General features: G+C 36.6%; 1 protein-coding gene across 8 annotated transcripts in view; it reads left to right on the top strand.

The window, feature by feature from the left end:
• The first annotated feature begins 8,425 nt into the window (after positions 1–8,425).
• Positions 8,426–13,733, top strand: part of LOC120341739 (MAP kinase-activating death domain protein-like) — a 38,170-nt gene continuing 32,862 nt past the window's right edge. For all 8 annotated transcript variants that reach the window (XM_078115741.1, XM_078115739.1, XM_078115738.1 and 5 more), the window contains exons 1-3: positions 8,426–8,566; positions 10,343–10,432; positions 10,635–10,796. In XM_078115741.1, the coding sequence (XP_077971867.1) occupies positions 8,457–8,566; positions 10,343–10,432; positions 10,635–10,796 (362 nt within the window). In that variant the 5' untranslated portion in view covers positions 8,426–8,456. The remainder of the gene's footprint in view (positions 8,567–10,342; positions 10,433–10,634; positions 10,797–13,733) is intronic.

Genomic DNA, 13,733 nt, shown 5'->3' with positions numbered 1-13,733 from the left:
AATAATGGTTGATGTACACCAAACTGCACTCAAACTATCTTTTGCGAAATGTATCAACTAGTATGCACTCTGACTGGATCACGTGACTTTAACGTTACAAGACTTTGGGTCGCAGGTTTGCCTCGAAGTTTTATCGGAAGCTTGTGGAACTCCTAATTGACTGCAATAATATGCCTTCGTCTCCTTCATATTTCATAATTTCTATCCCATCGTTAACGAAAAGCTGAAGGAAGGCTTGAGACTCTGGCTTAGAACCGGTAAATAACAACTGAAAATCCGACCATCATTTTTCTTATAGATTTGACCAACTTACAAGTTATTTTATCCATCACGTAGCCAGAAACAGAAACCAAAATTTGTCACTGATACAAACAAAACTGTTGAATGCCTAAGTGAATTCAATGATTATACGCTGGTTTAATCTTCACTAAACTCTGAAAATAACACAGTAGTGGTAGAAAAAGCTGCCACTTAGAAGATATTTTCGCTACACTACAGCATGTAGGCAACTAAAGACATTCAAACACGAGTTCAACTTTAGATTGGCAGAGAGAAGACAACCACTACCAACTGTATTATGACGTGACACTCCGCATGCGACATCGACACAATCACTTGGGAATTACGTCATTGTCACTTCTAGCATTATAGTAACTCGTTAACACCTTAGATAATGTGGTCATCCGTGAATGTCGATATGAATTTGTTGAATAATAAGTTCAATATCCTATTCGTAATGCCACAAATACGGTATCTTTCTAAAATTTCTAACGAATGCTATTATGCATCTGGGGTGTGCTATCTTATTTTGTGAGTTCAGTGGTTTTGTATGGGAATCATTTCCTAAAATAGAGATTTTTTAATGTCAAGTGTATTCATAAAGTAGCCTAAAACGGAATAATTGAGTCATTTACTGGTGATCTAAGCTTTTTCATCTGTTTTCGTTTTCACTTTTTCTCAAGGTTTCTGCAAAAAATTCCCATCTAAAAGTGCTAACGTTGTTGCAATCCCCGGCGCGATAAAAAAAAAACTATTTGGGAGATAATTTTCAATGACCGGACATTAAAATATTTGGAGAAATATTAATAATGAAATCATATTTCAGCTATATATTTTTTGATTTATCCCTATTTATAACCTTTTTTAATTTGGATATCTGTGCTTCGACATAAAATACACATTGCAAATATATTTGAAATGCCAATCCAAATAAAAAAGGTTTATTATAAACGTGATATGATTTGCGTTATAGGTGTTATGTGAAAAACTTTCGCATTGTCTTTTAATTAACTGCACACCAACAAATTGTAATCAATTTTGCAGCATTCTCAAAAGTGTAACGTAGTCCGACCTTAACTGAAGCGTCCCTCAGCATTGTATCTTCAGAGAAAATGGGACCGACCAAACATAAGATTGTTGAATCGTATTGTTTTTTTTCTGCAAATTCAATTAAGATGGAATTTACATATTTATCCCTAGATAGATGAAAGAGGATAAGTCCACTTAATCATATGGCGAACCACGGCCTCCCGTCCGGTGACAAGTCCGCGTGTTGGGTATGGGATTAGTTAGCCAGTTAATTTTTTTCAGATGCGTGGACTTGATGATGGAGGAATCTGTTACCGACCAGCGGTTACGTGAACAACCTACGGTGGCGAGGAGTCCTAGCGAAAGAGAGTTAACCTCACATGAAATTTTCGTTTTGGGTGGGACAGTCCCACTTTCCAACGTCTTGTCCCGGCCGGTCAGCTGAAAGTCCCGCTTTGGCGCTCAGCCAGTCGAAATATTACACGAACATTACCAATTAGCATGTTCTCTATACTGTTGTTGCTGTGTAGCCTACTTACCGAAGGTGAATGCGTGGTTTTGATTGTTTCGTTGTTTTAATGGCTACAATTTGCTACGTGTAAGCCAAAAGAGTTCTTAACGTTAACGTAAATTCCTTTCTAATTTTCGATATTTAGAAAAACCGACATTTAGACAGACAGCGCACGAACTCTCGATGACAATATGGAAGACGGCCGGGATGGTTTTAAATGTAGGCCCTTAATGTAAAACCGGTAAATTTAAAGTTAAAAAAATCTTTGGAGGCGTCCCGACCCAAAATATGGTGAATAGAGAACACCTCGCTCCTGTCAGTTGCTAGTCGCGTTATTCGTTTCCGTTTTGCTGGACTGTTAAAAATGGTTATTTCGTATAGTGCTGTACGTATAAACAACGAAATGGATCTTCAGTTGTATTCCATTGTTTTCAAAAGTTCTGGAACGTCGCACAAGGCGGATATCATCTATTGGGAAAACTGGTTGGTGTCCCAGCCATCTCGTTCGTGTTTGGGGCAGCACTTCGTTGGTGGTAGGTGATGATGTGCCGTTATTGATTTCCTTAAATACTCATAAGCTCCGTCATTTTAATGGAAAACATATGACATACTACCGTTATTGGTAGGCATACTTGCATTTCAAATTGAAAGAAATCTTCATCAATGGTCAGAAGACATTGTTTCGTTAGTTAGCATGTAATCTATCACTCTATTTATAAGCGTGAAAAGTTGAATAAATCAAGTTTAACAAGACTGAAACCTTCACTACTAGAGCCACCGACACAAAAAATTTTGCTTGATAGGACCGTACTGTGTTAAAGTCGCATTCTTTCAAGCACATTGAACACTTTATCTCCACTGATTCAAATCCACAGCAATAACAAGTCACTTGCCATAATGATTAGCATCAAGAAATGGATACTGAGGATGTATTATCGAGTCATACAAGCTGAGGTCTTGTGCCACTGTGGTCTTGTTGCAACTCATACTTTGCAATCCCATCTATTTCATGGTCACATCCATATCTGTAAAATATTGGATACAAATTCATTCAGTATCATGACCCTGTACTAGCTTTGTAATAATTGTGGAGTTTTCATAAAATCTACGGACCACAGCCTATCCCACGATTATCATTTCATGTCGGGATTAGTTAGCCAGTTATTTGTTTTCAGAGACATGGACTTGATGGTGGAGGATGTCGTAACCGACCAGCGGTTACGTAAACCACTCTCAGTGGGAGGAGTCCTGCAATCCTCTCGCACATAACTATCCTCGCATGGGATTGGAACCTCTGAAACTACCAACGTAATCAAATATGCGGTGCCGAGCGTATTCCTACATGGCGAATTCTGGTTATTTTTTGCATGACCATTGGGGTTAAACTTGAGTTATCTATTCAACTTTTCACACTTACTAATAGAGTACCATAGATTACCTCCAAACTAGGGAAACAATGGCAATTGATGACTGATTTCTTACACAAGTCAAGTGGACCCGACTAAAATTTCCATAAAAATGACGGAGCTTATGAATATTTAGAGAAATTGATAACGGCACATTATCACTCACCACCAACGACAACGAAATGCTGTCCGCAAACACAAGCGATATGACTTAGACATCAAATAGTCCTGCTAATAGATGATATCCGCCTTGCTCGACCTTCCGGATCTTTTGGAAACTTATGAAAAGTAACTGAAGATCCATTTCGTTATCTATATGCTACGTACAGCCAAACGGCACAAGACGAAATAACCATTTTACCAGCCAAGCAAAACGGAAACGAATAACGCGACTTGCAACTGACAGGAGCGAGGTACGTGTTTTCTTGCCCCTCAAAATGGCGGCGTAAACAAAGTCACGTGATTCGTGCAAGTCCTCTATATATCATCTGATCAGTTATATTTTTTCTGCTATGAATATTAAAATATCATGACTATTTTATCAACATTTTCAGTTGCTTTTCCAACGACTCGCTGACGATAATCGTTTATTTTGATGACGTCAAAATAAGTGAAGCGTATTATGATTGACAGCCATATATCGATCGTTATCGCGTCAGGGTATTTTTCGTTTTGGTGTTTTGTTGGCAGCTTATTCAGTTATTGCAGTGTTACCGGTACCGGTAGCGCTTTTGTACAGAGCGGTATTTTGGTAGATTGTACGGTATGAATTCGTCTGGGGTTTTTGGTATAATGTAGTCCATAAGTCGGTAGCGCTGACAGCAACATCAGATATCAGGGGTCTCCCTAAAACCAGGCACTTGCGAATTCAGGCACTCAGGTATATTTCATTTTTACTGTATGGTACGTCATTGGGGTTTCCAATTTGCTTGACAAAATAATTTGATTTTAAATAAATTTTTGCATCCCTGTATTGCGATAAAACAATAATATTTCCTTTTATTAGGGGACGACTCGACGCCCCCGGTTTCACAGACGCCTATTCATATTTTGGCTCTTCCGGAATGTAGACGCAAATCCGGATTCGGGATAGTTGCTGTACTGTTGTGACTGGTGGAGACGTGTCAAATTCCAAATTTCGCAAGTGCCTGATTTTTCATTTTTCCCGATGACAGTTGCCATATTTTTTCACAATTATTTTCTTAAATAATTTGCATCAGAACTTACTATTCTTTGCTTTCTAAGGCAAATTTGTTTTTTCACAACAATTTGAGCATTTTTTAAAGAAAATGAGCAAACCCCAATAACTTACGGGAAAAATAAAAAAATCAATTTGCCTGAAATGCTGCCTGAATTCGCAAGTGCCTGGTTTTAGGGATATCCAGATATCAGGCTGGTTCACGTGCAGACAGAAATGTACGGTATCCCTGTCTGCCTTTACAGTTTCCTCCACCATCAAGTCAATACTTCCGAAAACACATAACTGGCTAACTAATCCCATGTGGTACCTGACCTGGACTGGTAACCGGATGAGAGGCAGTGGTTCGCCGTATGATTAAGCCGTCTTATTCACTTTCCTCTCTCCCGGATTGAATATGTAAATCCTACCATTACCAGTATCCCATCAGGATATACCATAGGCAGGTAGATGTCTCGTGTATTGTACAAGAGTGTTAGTTGTATATTTCATTTCTGGTGTCCAACTATAACGCAGCAGTCCTAAATTGCAGTTATACCGGTACCGTTACGGTACTTGTTGGGACTGACGGATAACTAGGGATAGGCAATGTAGAATAATTTACTATTCTAGAATATTCTAGAATAGTTAAATCGAATACCGAATCCTATTCTATTTTCATACTTATTCAAATAGTGGGAATTTCCACATTGCTGGATTTAGATATTAAAAAATTGCAATGTATTACTTACTATAAATGTATTATTTATTTGGAAATGTCCTGAACATTGGATTTCATTTGATACTAAACAGGCAGTTCCCAGGACAATAAAATTTAGGAATATTTTTTGCCCTCAATTGTTCCAAATGTATGTTATCCCTAAATTCTAATAAATACTGATATGCTAAACTAAGACACGCTTTACACACTTTAATAGTAAGCGGTTAAATACAAAATAGACATGAAACGGCGTTAAATCATTATTAATGTAAGTCTGTCGAATGTACTAAAACATACCCGCTGAGAATTAATTAGATGCAGAGCCAGCGTGTGGCCACTGCAACCTATGCGCCGTTGTAAAATATTAAATTTAACCACTATCAATTAAAATCAACATTTTATTCTGTGCGAGCAAGACACGTAAAACCAAGTTCCCGTAAACGCGATTTCGTACTTAGTTTTTAGGTAATAACATCTAAAGACGAACTCATTTTCTATGATTATCGTTACATATCATTATCTACCCAGACTTGGCCCTACTAAAATTCAATACGTCACTATCTTCGCCAGATGCGGCAACTTTTTTCAAAATTCATCCGCCGTCTAAAATACTACAGACTTTCGATCAAACGTGCGTCTATCTTGAACGATAGAAATGTTATCATTAATCATTATCTACCCAGACTTAGCCCTACTCAAATTCAATATGTCACTAGCTTCGCCAGATGTGGCAACTTTTTTCAAAATTTATCGGCGACTAAAATACTACAGACACTCGATCAAACGTGCGTCTATCTTGAACGATGGAAACGGACCGAAAAATATGTAATCTTTTGAGAGTGAAATTTAAATGTGACAGATGTTGGCGTTTTGCGATATAACTTTGTATTTCGAAAAATGGTATAATAAAATGATTAGTAAATAATATTTGATCGAAGTAATGTTATAACATTTAACGCCTGGCTTTTGGTTTACGTGCATCATTTTTTTGGAAAACTCGTAGGTCGCGAAAAATCATTTAATTTAAAATGAAGCAAGGCACGTCTGTAAACAATTAAAGATTGTTGCATTCAGATTCAGATTATCGGAATATCACCAGTGAGTCGGCACAAATAACGCTAGCTAGATAGCAAAGAAGGAAAACGCAAAAATGGTGCAATAACGAGTCTATGCGTGAAGTTATATTGCCGACTTCTTGTCCTGAATATGCCGATTGAAATTACAGTGTTTGATGTTTACCGATTTACGGGTTCTTTGCGAGCAGCACAAGTTTAATTAAACGAGAGAGATTTCCACGCGAGAAAAACGCTCGTCTATAATTGATAAATTAGAAACCCGAAATACAAAAATTGACGCATAACGCCGGAAAGGTATTCTATATTGCCCATCCCTACGGACAACTCAACTACACGGACAGCTCAACAGAGACAAATCGACTACAGAGAGGTCTGGTGAGTTGTCCGTCTTTTCACATTTTCTACGGCAGCGTTTTAAGCCTATAGCAGTGTAAGTAATTTCGATCTTTTTAGGGTTCCAATGTTGAGAAAAATGCATAAATATTTTCTAGAAAGCATTTTTATGTGTAAAAGTGACTTATTTTGCTCATTTTATATGAATACAGATACAGTCTACAGACGAAACTGGGGTCTGTCTGTTGTAACGTTAGCGAAGTTAGACTGTTGACTTATAGGAATTTTTGAATTTTATTGATATTGGATGTTTTGAATACATACTTTTAAATATATTAAAACCTTTATACATGACAGTAACACATACCTATATATTCAAGAATGTGAGCTTAGTAGCCTATGATAGCATTAGTCTAAACTCACTTACTGAGCAAGCAATCGCTCTGCAAAATTACGATGTCGATGCTCGAGAGGAAAACAACCCGACTACTCGTATAGCGTTTACTTAGTGCCGATCGACATTAGTTGTAAGCCAACTCACCGCGACAAGGTTTCAGTCTTAGAGTTGGGATTCCTAAAGTTATTCGTGAATAATTTTTGATTTAAATTAGTCGCAAGTAATGTCATAAAATTTGATGCCTGGCTTTTGGTTTATATGCATCATTATTTTGGGAAAACTCGCAGGTCGCGAAGAATCATTTAATGTAAAATAAACCAAGGCATGTCTGTAAACAATTAAATATTGTTGCAATTATATTATCGGAATATCGTCAGTAAATCAGCACAAATAAATGTTATACCCTAGCTAGATAGCGAAGCAGGAAAACGCAAAAATAGTGCGTTAACGAGTCTTCGCCGTGAGGTGTACTTCGACGACTTGTCCAGAATACGGCGATTGGGATTATAGTGTTTGATGTTTACCGATTTTATGTTTGCGAGCAAACGCAAGTTTAATTAAACGAGAGCGATTTCCACACAAGAAAAATGCTCGTCCTAAATTGATAAATTCGAAACCCGAAATACAAAAATTGACGCATGGCGAAAACGCAAAAATGGTGCAATAACGAGTCTTCGCCGTGAGGTGTACTTCGGCGACTTCTTATCCAGAATATGCCGATTGAGATTACAGTGTTTGATGTTGACAGATTTTACGGGTTCTTTGCGAGCAGACGCAAGTTTAATTAAACAAAAGAGATGTCCACGCGAGAAAAAACGCGCGTCTTTTATTGATAAATTAGAAACCAGAAATACAAAAATTGATGCATGGCGGTGAAAATGCTTTCTAGAGAATAGACTATTAGTTATGAGCGTTCAGAATCTCATAATTCATCACATATTGTGCACTGCTTGTTTGAATGTTGTACCTTCAAATACTTTATATTCCTTTGTATACAGTAGGACACAGTTCCCAGATTCCAAGATGTCTCAACATCTGGTTCAATAAAAAAACACTCATTTTTAGAAAAAGCATCTCGTTCATAAATAATGGCAATCTTCAAAATGCTCAAACTACGCAAATACTTGACAAAATTTGTTCAAATTTTTTTTTTTTCATATTTCCTAGCAGGAAGTTATCCAGATATGTGTAAAGTTGAACTATAGAATCTGTGATGGTAGGCGGACTTGTTAATTTTTTTGTTCCATATGACATCGAATTGGCCTTACAGTTATTGACTTATTTTTTCCAAAGAAATCCAATGGTGACATTTTTAGATTCCGCTTCATTTTAATTTATTGTGCAGTGATGGTTTGTCATTTCATGCCGATATGGAGGCCCAAAGTGTCTTTTAAAGAAGGGTTTGCGCTCACTGTTACAATTGATAACTTTCAATGTGGAGGCTATTCTCAAAGAACTGAGCCATACTGGTATACAAAATTGTTTTTCACAGATTTTAATAAAACAACTTATTACTCTTGCCTTGCTATGGCCAAAGATGTGAAGCCACAGGACAAACATCTGATTGACTATCTTGTAATTGTTGGAGCAAAGCATCCAAGTGGAACAGCATTGCAATCCCCTACATTGCTGAATAGGTATACTGTATGCACTTTGTTTGTTTTTTATTGAAATGACATTCATTGGTTGATAAGCCCATTCATTTTAAAAAAAATTATTCATCAATTCAAAATGACTCAGCGCAACAAAATCTTCTTTTTTGATAATTCATTGTGACCTTTAGCAGCAGAATGTCATTGCATATACCGTATTTTCCCGAAATTACGCCTATATCGAGAATAGGCCGACTCCCTAAAAACGGCCTTAAACAACGATTTTATAAAAAATCGCACATAAGCCGGTCCTACGAATCGTTACACGCCAGGCGCTTCAAGAAAAACGTAATAGAGAACAAAATTACTGTAACGCAAGCATTTCTCACGTTTATCGTTTCTGGTTCCATTACATTTGAACCAACGTACATTTGAACCCATGACGATTGCAACGGCATACTATTGGACCTATAGAAATTTTTATTGTTTTACGGATATTTGAACCCATACTAACCCTAACCCATGGGTTTTGTACCCGCATATAGATTGAACCCGCGAATATACACATGGGTTCAAATGTACGGTCACCATCGTTTCTGCATGTTAGCGAGGGCCGTAGGTGGATTATTACCCGTAACTCTTACTTGTTAATTTATGTTAATAAAGTCTATATTGCTTTTCAATGTGTCGTGATTGTGTCGGGAGTTTAAAATAGAGTTCCTGAATCAGCATAAAACAATTTCCTTTGATCGCCACAACGACGATTAATTTCGTTCCTTGTCCGTTTTTAAGGAAAGGAATAACGCTGTATTAATACATTCTTATAAATCGCTACGAATCTTAACACGCCAGACGCCTTAAGAAAGGCGCAGAAAGAAAACAAAATCGCTGTAGCACAAATATTTCTAACGTTCATCATTTCTGTTTGTTAGCGACGGCCGTAGATCCTTACTCGCAACTCTTACTTGTAAATTCATGTTAATAAAGTCTATATTGCTTTTCATGCGTCGTGATTTGTATTAATGGAAGGGATTGTTGTCGGGAGTTTAAGAGAGTCCCTGAGTCAGCATAAAACAATTTCCTTTGATCGTCCACAACGCGGTTAATTTCGATAAGAGTCCTTATCACCACCCCTTAATAACAGATAACATATCCATATCGTAAAGGTGATTAAAAGTCGTGCGCCGTTAATTACCTCTACGGCGAAAGTGCACCAAATAATAAAGTTTTCACCACGAAACAACTGGCCGTAAATCGACACTGTTGCTGTTATATAAAAGAAACACAAGCGAAAACAAACAATCACAGCCTGTACAAGCGTCACGTGTTAAACAACCAATCACAGCCTGTACAAGCGTCACGTGTTAAACAACCTATCACAGACTGTACAAGCCATCAGCTGTATGATAAGACAATCCACTTTCACAAGCGAGTGTGTGTGTGCGCGACCCTTTTTATCGTGAGAACTTGGTATGGTTTGAAGCTTTTGGAATTACTGGCAAGTCAGCATAATATCATCTCGTTGCGTGAACAAATTCTGATACGTGAATGAGCCGATTTTTTTGGTGCGATCTGAGTCATGCGCGTATAAGACGGTCCCTTAGTTTGGCAACTTTTTTTTCGAGTTTTAAACTCGGCCTATACGCGATCTTATACTAATGAAAGGTTCATCAACCCTTCTTTTTCAATGTGTCTTAGTAGGCTATACAGTATTTTCAATGCATATTCGCTCTTGTTGTTGTCTGTCAATTTCTCCCTGAATATTCTTTTCTTCTACCTATCAGTGACTAAGCTATTACTGAATCAAGCTTTAATTTTCAGGTTTCCAAAAGAAGACCGACCTTCCTTTGCACTCCCTCCAGATGTCGTCTACTTCTGCCAACCTGAAGGCTGCACAAATGTTTGCAGAAGGTGGGTTTGCTGTTCATAGCGCCATACTAAACACTCGGATCATTTGTGGTCCACATTTAGCGATAGACAAACCCTCTCAAACATTCTTCTTCCTAATTTCTCTCAATACAAAAAGCACACAGTGATTTTAGGAGGTACCAAGCAATATCTCAATTAGAATCCCCAGCCTCTATGAAGAAACCACCATACTCTCATGTTTCAGGTCCAGTCAGAGCCTCCATGAAGACACAACATCATTTGTTTTTACATTGACCGATAAAGACAGTGGATTTATTCGATATGGAGTTTGTGTCAATTTTTATCGCCCATTTGAACGTAAAGATTTGGATAAATTGAGAAAAAAAGGATGGAAGAAAAGACAAAAGTAAGTTTTATTTTTGATGAAAAATATAAATTTCAGCATCATTTGTTTTATTATCCAATGATTTTTATCCTGTATTGGTTTTAATATGACAAACTTTGGCCGTACGGGAGTAGATGGATTTGAGAGGTTTTTGTATTGTTATTTCATAATACTCCAACCAGGGTTTTTGTAAATTGAAATTAATATGACAAATAATCTTCTCATAAAACCAGAGCCACTGTTATGCTACTTGTCTGTTGCTTTGCTAAGAGCACAGCATTAAATCAACTTGTAGGGGAAGGTGGAGTTATTTGAGTAGTTTTTTGACATTTGAAGCGATCTGAAATCGATTTCCCTTGAAATTATGGTTTCATTGTAACATTTTGACTCTGTACTTCATTGCATAACAGTTTGAATCTTATTCAATGTATTCAAGTCACCGTAAAATGCAATTTTTTTTTGGAAGTCAGTATACTCAATTTACCTCATTTTTCGAGGATAATTGAGTTTACTGACATTTACCAGTTAAATCAAATCAATCCAAAAAAGCCTTAGAACCAAACCAAAAACCTTCATGAGAAACTTGGGTACATATAGTTTATTTAATAAAATACTAATTACTAAAACCCTGAAACAAAATTATCTGGCACCACTTTAAACTTGGTAGGATTGATCGCAATTGGGCCAAATGGGCTTTCAGTTAAAATGGGCTTTCAGTTAAAAAAAAGTGTGAGGGCTCAAAATAGTTATACAGAACCTCATAATCCTGTGTTATAGTAGCGGGAGAGGCCATTTATGCTTATTATACTTGATTCCACCCATGGTATATTTCCATAAGACTCGAGTTACCTTTATTATTTCAAACATCAATAATTCAAAAAGCAAATGAGTTACACTTTATTCAATGGGGCAAAAAGAGTCTCTACTAAAGTAGAATTGTTTTGGAAACTTTCATATGACACTTCTCTGTTTGTATATCCTAAACAATTTTTTTCGCAAACAAAAAGCATACAAACACCTGAATTAATTTTATCATTGGTAGGCAACTATTGTTGCTACAAAGTACAAATAATTCACTCAACATACAAAAAAGTTAGCGTGGTTTTTATACATTGTACTCAATATACCCCCTATTAAACATTCGGTACACATTGTGCATGGTTCCCCTTAGTCAAAAATATTTTTGGGAAATTCTACCTTGTATGATGAGCTAATTTGGTGAAATTTCCAAGAATTCACAGAAATCATGTTTCATTAATGATTACGGCGATCAGTTATTTTTGGTTTTGGAATGAAATGTAATAACGGAAGTCGAAACACACACTTAATGATTATCGCTTCCTTTTTCAGTCTGTCATGCTGGCATCTTAATAACAAGGTATTCCATATAAAGGAAAAAATATAAATAAACAAATATACAACAGAATGTTTACTAATGATGATACCCCCTGGCATGATTGGGCAGTCACTGGTGCGTGTCATGATTTTGTAGCAAGATAGGCTTAATTACAATTAATTATCGTAATCATAACAGATCAAAGCAATGTTAATTAACCCCCAGCTCTCGGTATGCTGTATGTTCAGATCTTTGTGCAAATTTATCGGCCAGACACCAAATATTTCGATATTTTGGAAAATTGAATTTAAACTTCAGATATCAATATTCCTATCTTGTTCAGCTCCTACAACAGATGCTCTCAGGATTATGCTCAATATAAGTGTGAAAAGGTCATATATTTCAATATCCAATCTCACTAAGGGCTTATAAGGGCAATTTAACTAATCAGTCTGATGATAATTTAAGTTTTATCCACTGATTATTGATCTTGGTCGATGTGACCTGCATGTCTTTGGCTCTTTGCATTTATTAATTTTGCCATATTGGTGTTGGGAAATGCAGTGCAATGGAAATGCAAATTTGGTATCCACTTATTGGCAAATACAGGAAAAAGTCTAAAAAGTTTCGCCCGATTATAAATTCTTTATAATCAAATGTTTTTTTTTTTTTTTTTTTTTTTTTAAAAAGATTTCTAGTCAACCTGTTTCTAATTGGATGTTATAGATGTTGAATGTTGTAGTCCCCATTTATCACACAACAAAATTCATTCAAATTTGCAATTGGTAATGCTATGAAATCGGGCGGAACTTTTTGGACACCCTGTATAAATGAAACGTCTGTTTTCCGATGGCAAAGGAAAGATTTGAACATAATGATAAGATGTCTTACCAGACATTTTGATTTGTTACATATCGCATGTCTCGACTAATACTGCTGCCACGTGCATCCCACATTTACTGAGAAATTGACTAGTTTGAAGGTACTTATTTTAGTGATGAGTATTCACTTCCAATAAAAAAGCCATGTGGCAACCAGTTGCTAGTTACAACTACCTTTAATCTTCGGATCCCTCATCAGGGACATGTTGCCAGAAGCAATATGATTTATTTAGTCAATATTTATTATACAGTGGAAAAAATATGAAACGATAAATTTGACTCAAGTAATCATTCTGTCCACCTCTATCTTATCAAATAAACAATGCTTGAAACCTGGCTTTGTGATTCATTGTTCCTAGAAACGTCAATAGTATTGATGTGTTCACTGTCTTGTGCAATATATTGAACGTTTCACAGACATTATTGATTGGCAACATGGAGCGCCAGATCGTATGAAACCAAGCGTGATAGTCAAACACTGATAATTTCATAGTTACTATTTGTTCCCTCAAACCTTTTTAATCAGGCGAACCAGAATTCAATGCATTGATTCATTAGTAGCTGCCATACTGAATAGTTCATTATCCCAAAGCTCTAATGATCTGAGGATTGGAATGCAAAACCATGTTATGTTCTTCATTGCTCTGAAACCTCAAAAATGTCAGGCTTCACAGGCCAAATGGAAGTAATTCTCATTTGATCTCTAGAAATCTATATTTTGGAATTTTAGTTTGGTTCAGC

Source organism: Styela clava, chromosome 1 (assembly GCF_964204865.1).
Source record: "Styela clava chromosome 1, kaStyClav1.hap1.2, whole genome shotgun sequence".
NCBI lineage: Eukaryota > Metazoa > Chordata > Ascidiacea > Stolidobranchia > Styelidae > Styela > Styela clava.
This window is presented reverse-complemented; position numbering and strand designations above follow the sequence as displayed.